Here is an 18,812-nt window from a genome sequence, read left to right on the forward strand (position 1 = left end):
GTTTAAAAATGATGTTTTAAGACAATAACTGCATCACCTGACGAACAGATCACAGGACAGATTTTGGATTAAAAGCAGCTATCCAACGGTACATGCAGTTCGGTAGGGCAGATTGTGGAAAGAGACGCTTTAACCCCTTAACGACCACGGGCGTATATTTACACCCTGCGGCCTCCTCGGGGAGTTCAGAGCGGGACCACGCGGCGACCCCGCTCTGAACCACCGCGGCCCCGGGTGCGGCATGTAGCCCGGGGCCGCGGCTATTAGCGGGCACAGTCTGATCGCCGTGCCCGCTAATAAAGTAATCAGATGCAGCTGCCAAAGTTGACAGCTGCATCCGATTACTTACTTTTGCCAATCCCTGGTGTCTAGTGGCGGAGATCACCCCCCGGGACGTTGTCCCAGAGGAGCGATCCCCGAATCTTCACCCGGCCGGGGTCCCGGCTCAGCACTCGAATGCTTTCGGCTGCAGCAGCCGAAAGCAATCGAGTGTCTATCTCATTAATCTATGCTGTATATCTATGCAGCATAGATCTCAATGAGAGATCAGTGTGCTTATACTAGAAGTCCCCCAGGAGGGCTTCTAGTATAAGTGTAAAAAAAAAAAAAAGCCCCCTCCCCTAATAAAAGTTTGAATCAACCCCCCTTTTCCCATGTTATAAATAAAAATAAACAAATAAACAAACAAACATGTTTGGTATCGCCACGTGCGTAATCGCCCAAACTATTAATTTATCACATTCCAGATTGTGTACGGTAAACGGCGCAAGCGCAAAAAAAGTGCAAAATTGCACATTTTCGGTCTCATCAAATCCAGAAAAGTTGTCATAAAAAGCGATCAAAAAGTCGCATATGCGCAATCAAGGTACCGATAGAAAGTAAACATCATGGCGCAAAAAAATGACACCTAACACCCCATACACCAAAGGATAAAAGCGCTATAAGCCTGGGAATGGAGCGATTTTAATGAACATATATTTGTTAATAGTTCGAATTTTTTACAGGCCATCAGATAATATAAAAGTTATACATGTTACATATAGTTTTAATCGTAACGACTTGAGGAACATATATAACAAGTCAGTTTTACCCCAGGGAGAGCGGCATAAAAACAAATACCCCCCTCAATTTCACCACACATTACTTTATGCAAAAATTCAGCCTGTCATTGCAAAGTACAATTAGTGGTGCAAAAAATAAGGGCTCATGTGGGTTTCTAGGTGAAAAAATGCAAGTGCTATGGCCTTTTAAGCACAAGGAGGAAAAAACTGAAGTGCAAAAAAAAAAAACCCGAAATTGGCCCGGTCCTTGAGGGGTTAAAGCACAGCACTTACCAGAGAAGCCAAGTATTAAGAGAAAAACAATAGAACATTTCCCAAAAGTAAATGTCCCATTAGACAGATGTAGGCCCCACCAACATGAGCGTGGCTGCACAATATCATGGTAACCATGCATACTGTAGCCCTTACACCTGCCCAGTACCAGAAGGCCGCAAGCAATCTAGACAAATGCATGGAAATGTATACATTGCACTGTATGTACCAGTTTCTATGACATTCGCGTACTGTATGCATTGATGAGCACTACATTCACCAGGCATACACCTCCCAGCTCGGCGAATGGTTACTGCATTTATGAAGTGGACAGCTATGCTGTAAGCATCACTACATTCCACAGGCACTCTCACACCCAGGCCGGTGAAGGTGTTCACTGCTTAGTTTATAGGAGCAGGGAGTCCAGCCTTTCCAATAAGTCCTTGCTCCTGTATCTATTTTTCAGGGCAAGGGAAAATTAGAGTACAACATGTACAGTGTCAGCGAGGTGAGCAGCAATGTTGTATGAGCACAAAAGAAAAAAAGAGGAGTGGAAGACTGCCAATCATGCAGGCAAAGGCTACATCTTAACATCAGAGGAAAGCTCAGGAAAAATATGCAGTGGGAATACAGGCTCACACTATGCACACACGTAAGGACAAATACACACATCCCTGTTCTAGCCATGTTTCAATGATTGATATGGAGGTGTTTAGACCATGAAATGTAGTTAGCATATGGACAGATTTTCACAGACTGAACATGGCTATGTGCAAGATCCTAATGCTCTGCATGCAACTCCCCTAGGTTTTCATGGAAGGAGGCTATTTTTTATCACTTCTTAAAGACTTACAAATTGACTGATTTCTCTGTCAATTGTTTGCTATAATAATCAGTTAGCAGTCTAAGCTGTTTATCTCATAGAGCATTGCCTTAAACATGAACAGATACAACTTTTCCCCTTCTTCGCTGTAAGGATTAGCTAAATTTGAGTCTTCAGTCTGTGACTGTAAGGAGAGATTCACAAACAGCTTTCTGTGGCAGCTTTCCCCTCACTGTTTGAAGCCAAGACACTAGTGGATTCATACCCAATGGGAAACATAAAGGAGGATTAATGCCGCTTCTTACCGCTTGATCCTCTTCTCACTTAGGCTCAAAAAAAATGGAATGAAAATCTGTGTGTGACCCCCATCCAAATTAACCATGTTGATTCACTAACAAATATATTCTGTTTCGCTTCACTATCATATCAGAATTTTGTATAATTTTACATTCATTAAGTAATTGAAGAGACTTGCCCTTATTTACGGACAGCGATGTACATTATGGCAACGCCTTTTTCCTTTGGCAACTTACTTTTTTCCTTTTCCAGATCAGATGATGTAACAACACTTTTGGTCTCATCTTTTTCCTCTGACTTAATTTCCATCTTAGGAGCTGTTCAAGAAAAAAATATGGCAATATAACTTTCTTAAAGATTTGCAATTATAAAAAGGCTCAAAACTTATCTTACAAAAAATGTCTGTATCCCTCGGAATAATGGTGGATTTGGGGTACCAGATCTCAAATTGTACTATTATTCTGCCCAATTGTATTTATGGTGGGAGGGAGAGAACGTTCCCTTCCTTCAGTGGGTATTAAAGAAAGGAAAAGGTGACAGGAGAGATTATAATTGAGAGTTTGGAATCGGGACAGCTAGAGAATAGGGAATGGGATTGTTTCCCCACAGTCAGAATGTGGACAAAATGTTGGAACTCTTTAAGGAAGATATTTAAATTAACAGGGTCAATAAATAAAACTCCGTTGTGGGATAATCCTAATTTGGAAGAAATCTATAAAATTAAAGATGTACAAGAACTGAGAAAGGGGGGGTATAGAAAGAATACAGGATGCCTTTGTAGAGGGGAAACTTAGAACTTGGTTAGATTTGCAAAGAAAATATAGCTTGAAAGGTATAAGTTGGCTCGAGTATGAGAGACTACAATATGCATGTATGTCATCAAAAGAGAAGGGTTTATTTTTGGTGCAAGAATCCCCAGAAGTATTAAGTTTACTGGTAATGGAAAATAGGAAAAAGAGAATTTACTCTAAGATTAGGGACTATGTATATACAGATATGCCAATAAAGAGCAGGGATAAATGGGAAAGTGATCTGGGTAAATTTTGGGAGGAAGAATGGCATAGAATTATGCAAAATATCAAATTAGTCTCCGTCGTCGTAAATAGTAATCACCAAATGATACAGTTTAATATTGTTTACAGATTATATTATACCCCCTCTTTTCTAGCCAAAATAAGAAAGAGAGATTCCCCCGAAATGTGTAAGATGTGAAGGAAGTCCGGGAGATTGGTTGCACTTAATGTGGGATTGTCCAAGAATAAGGGATTATTGGAGTGTGGTGATAGAGGAAATAGTAAGAGAAGTCCGTCTGGAGGTACCCTTTACACCAGGTCTAGTGCTGCTGGGGGAGGATTCCCAAGTAAAAAGGAAAAAAGATAGATTGAGATTAAATAAGATACTTTTCATAGCAAGACTGCAAGTGGTTAAGAATTGGATGTCCCCTAATACTCCGAGTGTGGCAAGCTGGAGGGAAGCTAGCAGGTTATATGGAAGTTATGAAAAGAAAGACCCAGTTAGTTAGGAAATAAGGAGGAAAGGCTGATAAAATATTTATGATGAATAATGTACTGAATGTATGTATTACAATGACATTTGCTCGAGGGAGGGGGGAGGGGTTTTTGGGGAGGTAGGGAAGGAATTTGTAACATTTATATTGATATTATTGAAATAAATAAAAAAATTATTTTACAAAAAGGTATTTCATTTGGGTAAAATAATTCTGAAGTGCCAATGCTACAGCCGCATGTCTAAAAAGAAACATCATTGTCACTTCTCTGCCTTTTGGCTAAGATCAAGAGCAGTATCTGATCTCATCAGTTTAATATTGGATATGTTCCCTTTCTGGGGAACATCTATTAAATGGATTTTTAGAACAAGGAGATGGAAAAAGAGCTTAGTCTGTCCTCTCCAAACATTGACCTGGTATTGCAGTGCTTCCAGGTTCAGTGCACCCAGCGCTAAATGCTTACACTGATTTACTAATATGGATAGCTAGGGGCAAGGCTACAAGAAGAAGCAGCTATACAACCAACAGCTGTGCCAGTATGAAGTTTTGCTGCAAAACAGAGCAGTTAGTTCTGTGAATGGCTGTGCAGCTTTGCAGGTAAACTACTGTTAACATGCAAAATCTTATGACCACTAATAACCGCATGTTACTACATATTCTTAATAACCCGTCCAAATAGAGTCCATTAAATGTGCTTATTAGAGATGAGCACAACTTCAGCATGCTCAAGTCCGATTGTTCGGCCAAGGAGTAGGCTCTTGAGACACTTAAGAGCAACCAACAGAGCTATTTTTCTAATTTTACAACATATTAGATATCCCTTTCTATCTAAAAATTACACCCCCAGAAACTCCCATCGGAGTTGCGGATGAGGCTTATACAGCTCTTGTCACATAGTTATATTGAGTTCAGCCTTCCTGACTGTAGCTTATTTAGAAAAATACAGAGATGAGGATTATTGCACGGTAAGGGCTCTATCTGCCCAGGTGATGCTGTGCTGATGCATCATGGGATTGAAAATGGATTTGAAAAGGAAAGGATGCAGTTTTGAAGTCAAATTAGTGGTTGATCAGAGGTCACGTAGCACAGATGCACTACATGTGAGCAAAGTGTGTGAATACAGAGCTGCAATGAAGCAGATGGCACTCAGGAACACTTGTAGCAAGTGTGTATTATCCAGGAGAAAATAAATTACAGTTGTAATAAATGTATTCATCCTAAGACTAAGGGCTACACCATCACTTTGGTCGTACAACAGCAAAACTCATCCAAGACCTAAGTATTTTGTGCAAATTGCCGTCGCATAACTTTACTATAAATGCTACTGGGCTGTTAACAATATACCCAAATCGCAATAAAGTTGCCCGCAATTTGGAATGAGGTCTATGGTGGCAAAGATGCTTGCAAAGACACTGGCTAATCCTGGCCTAAATAACTAAAATTCCCTATCATAAATTGTATATTTACCTGTTTCCTGCAGTGGACGCTTTGCCGAAGTTTCTTGGACATTAGGTTCTTCATTCTGTCCATTAGATTTCCCAACAACACTTTCTAATTTCCGTTTTGGTATCTGCTTACGAGCTATGCATAAAATAAACATTTAACTGTAAATTCAACAGGTAAACCCACAAAGACCCATAATTATTTAACTTCATGCAAATACAATTTTAAATGTATCTTCATAGTACCTGTTTTACGTTTAGGGATGCTAGGAGGCGGCACATCAGGCTCACCAGTGCTACAGGAGGTATCTGGGGAATGGCTTCTTCCAGATGTATCAGCTGCTTCAACGACGCCCTGTGCAAAAAAAGAATACTATAAATTTACCAAATCAAACAAAAACATAATTTAGCAGTACTTCCCTGAAGAAGCTGGAACTCTGCTCCTTGCTGGTGTGGTTAGAACAAGACTACATCGGAGTTGTCAAAACACAGAAGTACAAATGTTTCCATTATATCCCTCCTCTGTGTAGGTTCCATTTGTCATTCTAATCTATAAATGGAAATGCAAGATACTGACCAGAATATGCTAAGTGAAAATGTCCTTTAAAGGGGCTCTGTACCCACAATCTGACCCCCCCAAACCACTTATACTTTTCGATGGCTGCTTTTTATCCAAGATCTGTCCTGTGGTCCATTCAGCAGGTGATGCAGTTATTGTCCTAGAAAACAACTTAAAGCGTAACAGTCATTTCAGGGTCATTTTTCTGAAAACATTAAATATCAACAGTACAAGCGATTTTAAGAAACTCTGTAATAGGTTTTAGTAGGTTTTATGTACTAAAAGAGTTTCCTTCTGTAGTGAAAAAGCAATCTCCCAGCCTCCCCCCTCACATCAAATGAAGCAGGATTTCTGTCTCCGTTATGTGGCTATGAAGAGGGGAGGGGCTGTTAGGAGTGACTGAGCACGGAGCAGTCCTGCAAAGCACAACACCCTGCAATCTTCTCTCAGTAAATTCATAGATAAGCACTGACCTTTCTGACCCCAGAATCCAGCGTCTTAGGTGCACAGAGAGTCTACAAACAGCTGACCTTCATGTCACCTCTTCCTGCTCCCTCATCTCCCTCAGCCCCTCCCCCCTTCATAGGCTTACAATGGAGAGAGCAGAACCCGTCTTCACTGACTTCTCTGTAATGAAGACGTGTTTGCCTGATAATGCACAGATAAGAAGTCAGGGGGGGGAGGCTGGGAAATTGCTTCTTGAGTACAGAAGGATGCTTTTTTGGCTGATGAAACCTATTACAGAGTTTCTTAAAATCGCTTATACTACTGATTGCTGCAATAAAAAAACCATGACAGTTACGCTTTAAGGGTGCATTCACACCTACAGGATCCGCAGCAGATCCGAAGCAGATTTGATGCTGTGTTCAGTTATTTAAATGAAATCAGCTGCGGATACGGTAAGCGTGAACGTACCCTCAACCTGCAGCCCTGTGTCAAAGTGGCGTGGCCTAGAGTGTGTGTGCCCAAGCCTTGCACCCCCTCTCTGTCCCTCCTCATTATTAGAAATGCCCTGGGCAGGATTTTTCCTATTCATCACCTGTCTGAGCACTGCACATGTGCTGGATCGTTAAGGCCCATGTGCAGTCTTCACACAAGTGATGAACAGCAAAAATACTACCCAGGGCATTCCTAATGATGGGGAGGAGGGACGGGGAAAGGCTTGGGCACAAACACTCTAGGCCACGCCAATTTGACACAGGGCTGCAAGTTTAAAAGTTCTTTTTAAGACAATAACTGCATCACCTGCCAAACGGACCCCAGGACAGAGCTTGGATTAAAGCAGCTATCTGTTGGTACAAGCGGTTTGAGGGGGTCAGATTGTGGGTACAGAGTCGCGTTAAGTGGTATTCTGGCAAAAGGCAAAAAAAAGACCACCTGGTCCATTTAGTCTGCCCTTAAATTATCTCCTTTTTTATTATCTTAGGATAGATATGTTTATCCCATTAAGATTAACCCCTTAGCGACCCATGACGTATCTGATACATCATGGTGCCGCTCGGGGTGTTCAGAGCGGGGTCCCGCCGGGACCCCGCTCTGAACGGCGCTGATCCCGGCTGACACGTGCAGCCGGGCAGTGCCTCTATTAGCCGGCGCGGGTCCCGTTGCGATGCGATCGCGGGGGGGAGATCCGTTCTTCTGCCCGTGCCGGGCCTCAGCGTCGGAATGACGCTGATCCCGGCTCGGCAATAGATTGCTATGGCCTGCAGCAGGCCATAGTAATCTATGACCGATCTAATTGATCTTTGCTGTGTATATACACAGCATTGATCTCTATGAGAGATCAGTGCTGTCTATATACAAGTCCCCCAGGGGGGGCTTCTAGTTGCAGTAAAAAAAAAAAAAAAAGTCAAAAAGTGTTTTTATTAATAAAAAAATCCCCTCCCCTAATAAAAGTCCAAATCACCCCCCTTTTCCCATTTTATAAATATAAATTAATAAATAAATAAACATATTTAGTATCGCCGCGCACGTAATCGCCCGAACTATTAATTAATCACATTCCTGATCTCGCACGGTAAACAGCGTCAGCGCAAAAAATTCCAAAGTGCAAGATTGCGCATTTTTGGACGCATCAAATCCAGAAAAAATGTAATAAAAAACAATCAAAAAGTCGCATATGCGCAATCAAGGTACCGATAGAAAGAACACATCATGGCGCAAAAACGGACACCTCACACAGCCCCATAGACCAAAGGATAAAAGCGCTATAAGCCTGGGAATGGAGCGATTTTAAGGAACGTATATTTGTTAACAATGGTTTGAATTTTTTACAGGCCATCAGATACAATATAAGTTATACATGTTATATATCATAGTAATCGTAACGACTTGAGGAACATGCATAACAAGTCAGTTTTACCATAGGACGGACGGCGTAAATGCAAAACTTCCCGAAATCAAAACAAATTCGTTTTTTTTTTCAATTTCACAGCGCAAATGATTTTTTTCCGGTTTCGCAGCATATGTTATGGAAAAATAATGCCTGTCATTGCAAAGTACAATTGGTTTCGCAAAAAATAAACGCTCATATACGTCTCTAGGTGAAAAAATGCAAGCGCTATGGACTTTTAAACTTAAAATGGAATAAGCAAAAGCGCAAAAACAAAAATAGGCTTTGACCTTAAGGGGTTAACATTAAGTTATTGTAGCTTTACCTGCCACATCGGCTGAAAGTTCAGTCCAGTCATCAAATATGCTTTTACTAATGTAATATTCTCTCATGTTGTTTCTGATCTTTCCCCCAACTAACCTCTCACTGTGTCCCCTTTGTTCTTGAGTTTAGTCTCAAGTCTTTCCTGATATCTTTTATGCCTGACACCCTCCACCATATTTGCAGCCGGTCTTTAAACCCATTCTATTTTTATCAATCTCCTTTTGTGAGGTCTCCAGAACTGGACACAGTATTCCAGATGTGATGTCACTAGAGCTCTATACAGATCACAATCTTCCTTTTCCTACTAGCTTACTAGCTATACAGCCCAGCATATGGTTGGCTTTTCCTATAGATTCTGTCCTATTAAATAGACAAAGGTTTTTGCATGTGTGGTGTCCCATCATGGGTGTTTTTTTTGTCTGACACCTGTCGCAAAAGCCTTACACTCTAGTAAGGTAAGGTGGTGATGAGGTTGTATATGAGTTTCGCCACCAGATGTCAGTATCCTATGTATAACTTTGTATGTATATATTGCACAGCTGTAGTCACTATAGGGTTAAGGTGTACTCCGGGCAAAATTTATTTTTAATATGTTATTACAAAAGAAAAGTTATACAAATCCCTACAAATCCCACATAAGGTGCTATTTTCCCTCAACTTAGGAGATAAGGCAGGCTGACTTCCTGTAAAAAAAAGGTGACGTCACGTCTCAAGTGCCGGGTCCAGCAGGGGGCGCATGTATGCATCTATATAGATGTATCTCCCTCTGTGTGTATATCCCTCTCTGTGCTGGCTGATACTGACCCCGCTGTGGAGGCCCCTCCCCCCAACTAGCTCACCCTCCTGTGCCCCTCCATCCAGCCGCCCGATGCCTTGCAGGAGCGCTCACCCGCCGCTTGTTCCTGACAGGGTGAGCGCTCCTTTACCTCCCCATCCAGCCGCCCGTGCACTGATTCGCCCGGTCCCTTGCAGGAGAGCTCACTTGCCGCCCGGTCGCGGTGCTGTGAGCGTTGCTGCACCTCCGTATGCATCAACCTGTCCCCTCTCAGACACCCACAGCGCAGGAGCAGGAGCGGGCGTCCAGGTGAGCGCTGAGGCACAGTGGGGCACAGAGGCTGTCCTCTCTTGGCCTCAGCGCTCACCCGGACGCCCGCTCCTGCACTGTGGGTATCTGAGAGGGGACAGGTTGATGCATACAGAGGTGCAGGAACGCTCACAGCACCGCGGCCGGGCGGCAGGTGAGCGCTCCTGCAAGGGAAAGGGCGGATGAGAGCACGGACGGCTGCATGGGGAGGCACAGGAGCGCTCACCCTGCCAGGAACGAGCGGCGGGTGAGCGCTCCTGCACAGGACGGGTGGGCTCAGAGCTAGTTGGGGGAACACTGACCCGGCGGCAGGGTGAGCTAGTTGTGGGGAGGGGCCTCCACAGCGGGGTCAGTATCAGCCAGCACAGAGAGGGAGATACAGCTATATAGATGCATACATGCGCCCCCTGCTGGACCTGACACTTGAGACGTGACGTCACCTTTTTTTTACAGGAAGTCAGCCTGCCTAATCTCCTAAGTTGAGGGAAAATAGCACCATATATGCATTTCCCATAATTAGTGTATATTAGGGATTTGTATAACTTTTCTTTTGTAACATATTAAACATAAATTTTGCCTAGAGTACCCCTTTACTGTTTTTGTACCACATGATTCTGTGGATCATTAGGAGATACCTTTTCCTTTCTACCTATCTCTATTCTCCTTTCTCTGCACACTCTCTTCTCCTCCACTCACATGGACTCTTACACCCTGCAGTAAATAGTCACTTGGGGAGAGGAAGTGTAGTAGTTTTCCTCTGATTCTCTGAGGAGTAGGACACACACAGAACAGGCATCCCTGCTGTACTTAGCCAGGGCCTGGCTCTGCCAGGTTCCCTGTCCAGGACAGACCAGCTGTGTCAGTGGTCAGACACACTTGTATGGATAACTCAAGAGACTTTACTTTCTACAACTATAACTACAGACACTATACCACTAAAGGAGGACAAGTCAGAGATCACCCCAACCTCTCTTATCCTAGGACAGAGGAACTGACCCGGATAGAGCAAAGCAACCATAACCAAGGTCTATGTACTCTCTCTCGCAGCGCAGGTGAAACCGGGAAACCCTCAGACACTTAGCTTCACCCAGGTAGCATACCCAGACACTGCAGAGCAGGTGGTGATTAAGTAAACACAGACACAAGTATTCTTCAAGTACTTCTCTCAAGTTCCGAAAGAGCACACTACTACAACTACTACTACTATCATCTAAACTTCTCTACTTTCCTCAACGCTCAACTGCACAAACACTGCTACTCTACCTCAACTCTTAAGGTATCTCCTAACACAAATTCCATGAGCTCGTCTGTATTCCAGAAGTTGTTGATCAAGCTATTCTGTATTGCAAGAGACCATCAGTAAAACCACTTTATTCAACTGGGACTCTGTGATTATTGGTCACTGACCATTGGGGAACAGTATAGCCAGCCATAACATAAAAGCAGCTGCAACACCCCACCTGTGTGCTGAACTAGCACTGGCATCATGACAGTACCATAACTGGCTGAGCTATACCACAACCACCAGCACATCATCATCACGGTGGTACGACACCACACATGGAAGTCATGAGGCATTGTGCAGCTGACCTCCAAGTTTGTGTTGTCTCTAATCAAGCTGAACTTTGCAAAACAGGCTTCTTGCGCCTCAGAAAAAGATTATGATTTTTGTAAGCTTTTTTTGACAGACTAGATAATGGTTTCAGGAAGCTATATCAACGGAGCAAAACCCACTGGAAAAAAAAGATCCATAAGGACAAGCTGAAACACAGCATCCAATATAAAAGACATAAAATGTTTATTTGCCTTTTCTTTAAAATCCCTTGACACGCACCTGTTTCCAAAGCCCTATGTGGCACTTATTCATAGAAAGCCTCCACCCGAGACCTAAAACAATAATTAGTGATTGTCTAGTGTGTTAAATTAGATTTAAAACAATATCTTACTTCTAATTCAGTAACCAGGAATTTTTCACTCGGCACCTTTGGTAAAAATGTTATTTCAGGCTGATGGTGTCAGAGAGGCGGGTCTGTGATACTGTCTGTGCCCGCCCCACTCTCAAGCCGCTGCTCTGTCCTTAGGCTGCCCCATCTCCTCCAAAATAATCGACAGCCGCCTAGTGTTGAAATCCTACGCAGCTGAAAATTAGCCAGCTGTTGATCCTTTTGGAGGAGACAAGTGCAGCCTAAAGACAGTGGCCAGAGAGCTGGCAAAGATAGTGTCACAGACCCGCCTCTGTAATGCCATCAGACCAAAAGGAACAATGTTTTCCCCAGAGACGCCGTATCACACAGCATCACTAAGGGTTTGTATGCAATGATCGTGTAATTTCCCTTCAACTAATTATTTTTTTTATTTTTTTTTGGGGGGGGGGGGTCATATAGAGGAAGGGGCAAATAAGTTATTTTGTGAGTTAGACACAGGTCATCCTCAAGGCAGCATCGTGATTTCCTAGCATCCTGGTAACTTGGTTTCCAGAAAACGTCAGGCGCCCGTGCCCCAAATACATGTTCAGAGATCAGAGTACACATTTCATAAACCATGTAGCCAATTTAACAAAGAAATCAAGTATCTGGTTAAGGGGAACTTGAACCTCAACACCTCCGATTTAAGCACGTTTTTATTTGACACTCTAATATGCTTAGACCTTTCTGGATATATTCCCAAAAGCTGCGAGCCATACTAAGCTAGAATCTCTTTTGGATGAAGTCCAGGACACAGTTCTAAAGTGCCATGGCAATCTTAACAGCCATAGGACTTGCAATGTCAGATCTTTAACTGCACCTGCTCTAACAAGTGGTTGCAGATAAACAACGGCCAATGATCATTTCATTAAGCACTAAAAGCAGAGTGTAAATGACATACTTGAGGTATTTTCAAATGTGTTAATGCTTGTGTACAGTGAGATGGATTGTAGCTCCCTGTGATACAGATTGGGAAACAAAACAAAACAGGAATGCTCATCATGAAAATTTAAAGTAACAACAAAAAAAGTTAAAGCTAATAAAAGTTCAGCTTAAACATAAGAGCTGCTAATACCATGCACACGTGGATGTTAATGGTTCTGGGTGTCTTCATAATTGTAGATATATGAGCAAGTGGTACTCGTGAGAGAGTTTTGTCTCCTGTGTGCTGCCTCCCATACAGTTTTAATAGAATACCATGTATTAAAGGGGTTGTCCAGCGAAAATATCTTTTTCTTTTAAATCAACTGATATCAGAAAGTTATATAGATTTGTAATTTACTTCTATTAAAAAAATCTCAAGTCTTCCCATACTTATTAGCTACAATATGTCATGCAGAAAATGTTGTTTTATTTTCAGTCTGACACTGCTCTCTGCTGACATTTCTGGCAGAGACAGGAACTCTGTCTCGGTTTTCTACGAATCCGCATAGAAAACCTTTCCTGCTCTGGACAGTTCCTGGCTTGGCCAGAGATGTCAGCAGAGAGCATTGTGTCAGACTGAAAATAAAACATTTCCTGCATGACATACAGCAGCTAATAAGTATGGGAAGAATTGAGATTTTTTTTTTAATTGAAGTAAATAACAAATCTATACAACTTTCAGACACCAGTTGATTTGAAAGAAAAATATTTTCATTGGACAACCCCTTTAAGCTGCACCCCCACCCCCTACTATTTTATCCCCTATTCAAATTACTTAAAGGGAATGTGTCTTCAGAAAATGATCTACTGTTTATATAATACACGTTTTAAGAATTTTGGTGATATTTTTTTTTTTCTAAATTTTCATTCTACCATCTATATTATAGAGTAATTCAGTAATCTTGTGGTTTTCATTTTGGCCACTAGGCTTAAAACTAGGCTGAAACTTCCCGTTCTGTCTGTATAGATGGGTATGGGGGCTGCTGGGGAGTGATCTGTACAGAATTATACTAAAAAGGACACCAGTAGAGAACAAGAACAGCAGCAACATATCCCATTCCATGTAGAATGAGACCACAGAGCATGCTTACAAATGTTTCTGATACAAAGAATAGGGTCTGGAGATGTTCACTGTGTATGTCCATGGGGCTTACCATCATAAAGTAGGACCCTAAATGCTGTTAAAACAGCTTACACAACATGGCAGCTTGTTCCAGTATCTGACACTTGTAAAAACAACTTTAGGTGATACATTAATTTTAACTCATTAATGCCCACATGACAGATACATACAGTATGTGGATGTTAACAAGAATGGCAAAGACGCTAAATGCCCCTCCCTACCCCCAATACAATACAGGACAGGACCTCTGCTATTATATACTGCAATACATATGTAGTTGTAAGTGATCAAGTGTTATCCCATGGATATACTATGTAAAACAAGGATATAGATAACACTATTGGTATCATACACCACCTAAATTATTACAATATAACATTCTTTATCTCAAAGAGGGTAAATGGGAAAAAAGTGAAAAAGTTAAGAAAATTGGTGTCCAAAGAGAAAAGAAATCCACTGCAATCAGCAATAAGGTGCACTAATAATTTTCATCTGAGGAAGGGAGGACAAACTCCCAAAACATGTTATTCTTTGCTGTATGGATTTTAGGGTCCATATCTTTGGGAGCATCCTGATCTTCTCAAAAAAATAAGATCAGGATCTTCTCAAAAAAAAGTATTCTCAAATAACGTGTTACCTACAGTTATCTGCAGAAACATTGGCATTTATTGACCACGGATCCTGTCCTGAAAAAAATTCATTCCAGAAAAACCGGGTTTGACCTATAGAAGGGGAAAAACAATACGGAACATAATAGCTCCTAGTAGGCTAAAAAAGCCTGAAAATGGAGGAAATTCACCTTTGCCAGAAGAAAGCATAAAGAAAGGAGTGTGGAAATGTGGAAGGAAACAATGCAAGTGCTGTCAAAATATAACAGTAGGGGTAAAATCCTTTAAATCTATAAAAACAGGGGAAACCTTTAAAATTAAACAGCACTTGGATTGCTCTTGTCCCTTCGTAGTATATCTCCTCACATGTGAATGTGGATTACAATATATTGGACGAACTATCCAACCTCTACACAAGAGGATAAACTCACATAGACACAACACCACTAAAGGATTCATGAAACATAGTGTGTCACGACACCTTACATGTTTACATAATGGAGATTTTAATAAAATATCTATCACTCCCATTGAACAAATCCCAGTTAATACACACAATAGAGTTACCACATTGAATAAACGTGAAACATACTGGATATATAGGATTCATTCGTTATATCCGGATGGCCTTAATGAGGTTATAGAGCATATATAACTATATAATTTTGTGTGAAACTTAGAGGTAGTGTATATAGTTTTTTGTATGAGTGCAGAGAATTTTAGAAAGGTCATGTATTTATTTATTTAATTATCTATTTATGTAATTTATTAGATATTGATTTATTTAATGATTCTTTTACATATCATGAGTATGAATTACTATTTCCTCTGTGTGTGATTTCACATAGAGAGTGAAGGGTTGCCATCTAGTGGAGCTTACATGCAATTACATTTAAGCAAAAGGCGTAACTTTACGCCATTTACGTTACTCGCGAATGCTGTCTCCTAAGTCCGACGTCACTTCCGTCGCGGCCATAATGGACGCAGCATGTGAGAGATATGGACGCTGGGATGACAGTAAGCGTATTATGTTCTTTATATCTATGATAATCTGTTTAATGTATGTATTGTCCACATATAGGATGGCATGTGGTAACCGGGCGGCCTGTAATTGTTGCAACTTGAGAGTCCGTGATACCGGAAGTGCCGTCCTGGGACCTGTTGTACTACAGGGGTATATGTATGGCACTTTGTTGTGTGTTCTGTTAAGCTTGAGAAAGGCACGGAGAGATTAGTGTGCCGAAACGCGTCGCTTGTTTTAAATAAATTTGTTCCAGTAAAGACTTGGCTTGGTGAGTTATATCGATTGGGAGCCGACCGCAAACGGCTGACTAACCACCCAGCTGGAATAGTTACATATATTATACGGTTGAAAAAAGAAGCATGTCCATCATCCCCCCATCCCCGGCCGCATCCTGCAGCCCGCATAACCCCCATCCCCGGCAGCATCCTGCAGCCCGACGCCGAGAGCATACATTACCTGCTCATCGACGAGGCTGCAGTGAGGCTCCCGGCTCCGGTCCCGCTCAGCTGATCTGAGCGGGAGCGGAGCCGGCAGCCTCACTGCAGCTGTGCCGCCGAGCAGGTACTGTATGCTCTCTGCGGCGGGCTGCAGGATGCGGCCGGGGATGGGGGGATGCGGCCGGGGATGGGGGATGTGGCGGGGCTGCGAACAGTGGGAGGTTAAAGCACATATTCACAGCGGGATGTCAATTCCGCTGCGAATATGTGCTATCATAGGGGTGAATTGATACTGGATCCGCAGCTGATCTCGCTGCGAATCCGCAGAAGTGAGAGTATTTAATAGTTACATAGTTTATACGCATGTCGGATCCCAGCTGGCTTTGGTGTTGTTACTAACGGTACACTGAGGCGATATGCATAAAGCCCAAGGGGTAAAAGGTGAGAACCCATCTGGATTCACTTCTTACCCTGTTTCCCCAAAAATAAGACATCCTCCACATAGTGGAGGATTTACAAGATAGGACATCCCCCCCAAACATAATATTAACACTATATTTTTAAAAAAGTTAAATAAAGGGTGCCTTGGGGGGGAAAAAAAACAAAAATCACAAGCCTCATCTGGCTCTGTCTACAAACAGCCCCACTGATCACAAGAACAATAATGAGGATGTGAAATGTGTTGTTGGTGGGAAAATCCCTTTCAATTTCTACTTTTCAACAATCCTCTCTCTCACCACCAAATATTTAGTTGGTTTAAAGAAAAAAAAAAAAACAATAACGCACACATACAGGAAGAAAGAGACAAAAACTAATGTTGACATAAAAAACCAGCGCCTACCAGGGAACTGCTGCTTTAATATTCTAACAAGCGTGGGCATTCCTATTAATTTCATTAGCCAGATGACTTCTCCTATGCAGAAAAACAAAGATAATACAAATGCTCCCCCTGCTGGTTGTATCTAAAATACCATCTGTAGAATTTTATTAAGATCCATGGAAAGAAAGGATATGCATGACACCTTTTCTATATGTACAGCACCAGCCAACCATTTGGAAACATTTTATTCTGTGTTTTTTCTGTTTTTATCTATTTCCCAAATTTATCCAAACCAGTGACCTTGACTTTCTAACACGGACACACTACAGGGTCTCCGATTTACCTTATCCCCATCAGGTTTGCTATCTTTTTCTGTAGCTGACACATCAACATCCATTAGTTCCTCATCTTCACTTTCACTGTTTAGAACTCGTGCAGATTTTTTGGACACGGATTTTATGGGGGAATCTGCATCTTCAGTAGATAATTTACCATTTTTCTCTTTAGATGGATGATCAGTACTATTAAAAGAGAAGGAAAGAAAATATAAAAATACAATCAAAGTGATCATGCCAACTAGTCTCTATAGAAATAAGGATTCCTCATAGTTTTGAGGCTGTTTTTCCTTACATGGAACGAGGCTGCATGTTATTAACAGAAAAGTGTTTATGACAGAATGTGACTGATGGCCCATAGCTAGTACATGCTCTCTCTTTCTGACTGTAGGGACGTACTAAACCCCAGAATACTTCTTAAAAATTGTTGAGAGCACCAACAGAACAATCCACTCACTGTACAGGGAAACTACAACACAGCCTCTTCACCTGGAGCTGTGCTGCTGTGGTTAAGACTGGGTTCACACTGCGTTTTTGCAGTTAGTTTACCGTTTCATTTTTAAACATATAGAAAAACGCAGTCAACCATGTTTTTGTGTACACACACACACACAAAAAAAAGCCACATCCTTTCTGACCCCCCCTTTTTTTTTTTTTTTTTTTAATAATGGAAGTCAACTGCACACAATTGCATCCATTTTTGCATCCGTTTTTCCATAAAATTGATACGTTCAATGAGCTTCAAAACGCAGTGTGAAGCTAGCTAGCCGTACTTGGCCAATTACCGTCCGTTCCTTTCACGTTGAAAGGCAACGATCAGCTGACATGCACGAAGTCAGCTGATTGTTGTCTTTCAGCATGTTCTAAAATCCGGATAAGGATAGCAACAGTCTGCTGCCCGTGGTTCCACATAATAGGAAGCACTCACTTCCTCCTCTAAATAGCTGTCTAATAGGACTGCTCGAGTACTGATAGAATCTAAGAGCTACCTTGCTTTTTTATTCCCAGGAGGGGGTCCTCGTAGCACAGACCCTCTACAAATAATGTTAAGGCTTAACCCAGCCATAGCTAAAAATTTTAAGTATGTTCAAAGAGCCGCAGGACAATACTTCAGTATTGCAAGGGTAATTTACTTTGCCATAGTATATCGCATCATATCACACATGACACACTTTGTGCTAATTATCCTTTGAGGTTTCTGGAAGAAATGTGCTGCAGCTCTTCGGGCATATGTGAACTTGGATCCTAAGGGGGCATGCACACGTTCCATGATTACAGTCTGCGTATGGAAGATGTGCTACAGACTGGAATCATGGAATCCCCGGCATCTTTATCATTAGGATGTAGGGAGCACCAAAACAGTTGGCACTACTGTACTGCTGCCCGTCACTGACGGCAAGGGCCTAGCCGGTCCTCACCCTCTATGAAGGCGCTACACAGCATGGGTTGTCTAAGGGTGCCGTTACACAGAGATTTATCTGACAGATTTGTGAAGCCAAAGCCAGGAATGGATTCGAAAAGAGGAAATCACCTCAGTCTTTCCTTTATGACCTGTTCTGTTTATAGTCTGTTCCTGGCTTTGTCTTCAAAAATCTGTCAGGTAAATCTCTCGGTGTAAAGGTACTCTAATGCTGCGTTTTACACGGAGCGATAATTTGCCCGATCGTATGATTATTGATTTCGAAGTACCAATTTTTTTTTTTTATATAACGATCAGCGTTTAGACGGAACGATATATCGTACGGAAAAATCATTTTGCGATCGCTTAAGCCTATCTCACACATTGGTTAAATCGGTGAAAGATCTGCGAATTTTTTACGAACAACGATTTAAGAACATGTTGTAAGATCAAAATGAACGATTTCTCGCTTGTCGTTTAATCGTTCGCTGCGTCTA

General features: G+C 41.9%; 2 protein-coding genes and 1 non-coding gene across 5 annotated transcripts in view; 2 read left to right on the forward strand and 1 right to left on the reverse strand.

Annotated features, from left to right (window-relative positions):
* Positions 1-18,812, forward strand: part of SHISA7 (shisa family member 7) — a 374,289-nt gene that overhangs the window by 127,422 nt on the left and 228,055 nt on the right. The gene's annotated exons all lie outside the window — the stretch shown is intronic.
* LIG1 (DNA ligase 1) overlaps positions 1-18,812 on the reverse strand; it is an 82,769-nt gene that overhangs the window by 33,938 nt on the left and 30,019 nt on the right. For all 3 annotated transcript variants that reach the window (XM_069949088.1, XM_069949087.1, XM_069949089.1), the window contains exons 4-7: positions 16,925-17,102; positions 5,629-5,737; positions 5,408-5,521; positions 2,670-2,750 (exon numbers count right to left, since the gene is read on the reverse strand). In XM_069949088.1, the coding sequence (XP_069805189.1) occupies positions 2,670-2,750; positions 5,408-5,521; positions 5,629-5,737; positions 16,925-17,102 (482 nt within the window). The remainder of the gene's footprint in view (positions 1-2,669; positions 2,751-5,407; positions 5,522-5,628; positions 5,738-16,924; positions 17,103-18,812) is intronic.
* LOC138770174 (U2 spliceosomal RNA) lies at positions 4,200-4,390 on the forward strand. The gene has a single exon (XR_011359425.1). It is a non-coding gene; the product is annotated as a U2 spliceosomal RNA (small nuclear RNA).

The sequence above is a fragment of the Dendropsophus ebraccatus genome, chromosome 12, assembly GCF_027789765.1.
Source record: "Dendropsophus ebraccatus isolate aDenEbr1 chromosome 12, aDenEbr1.pat, whole genome shotgun sequence".
In the NCBI taxonomy this organism is placed as follows: Eukaryota; Metazoa; Chordata; class Amphibia; order Anura; family Hylidae; genus Dendropsophus; species Dendropsophus ebraccatus.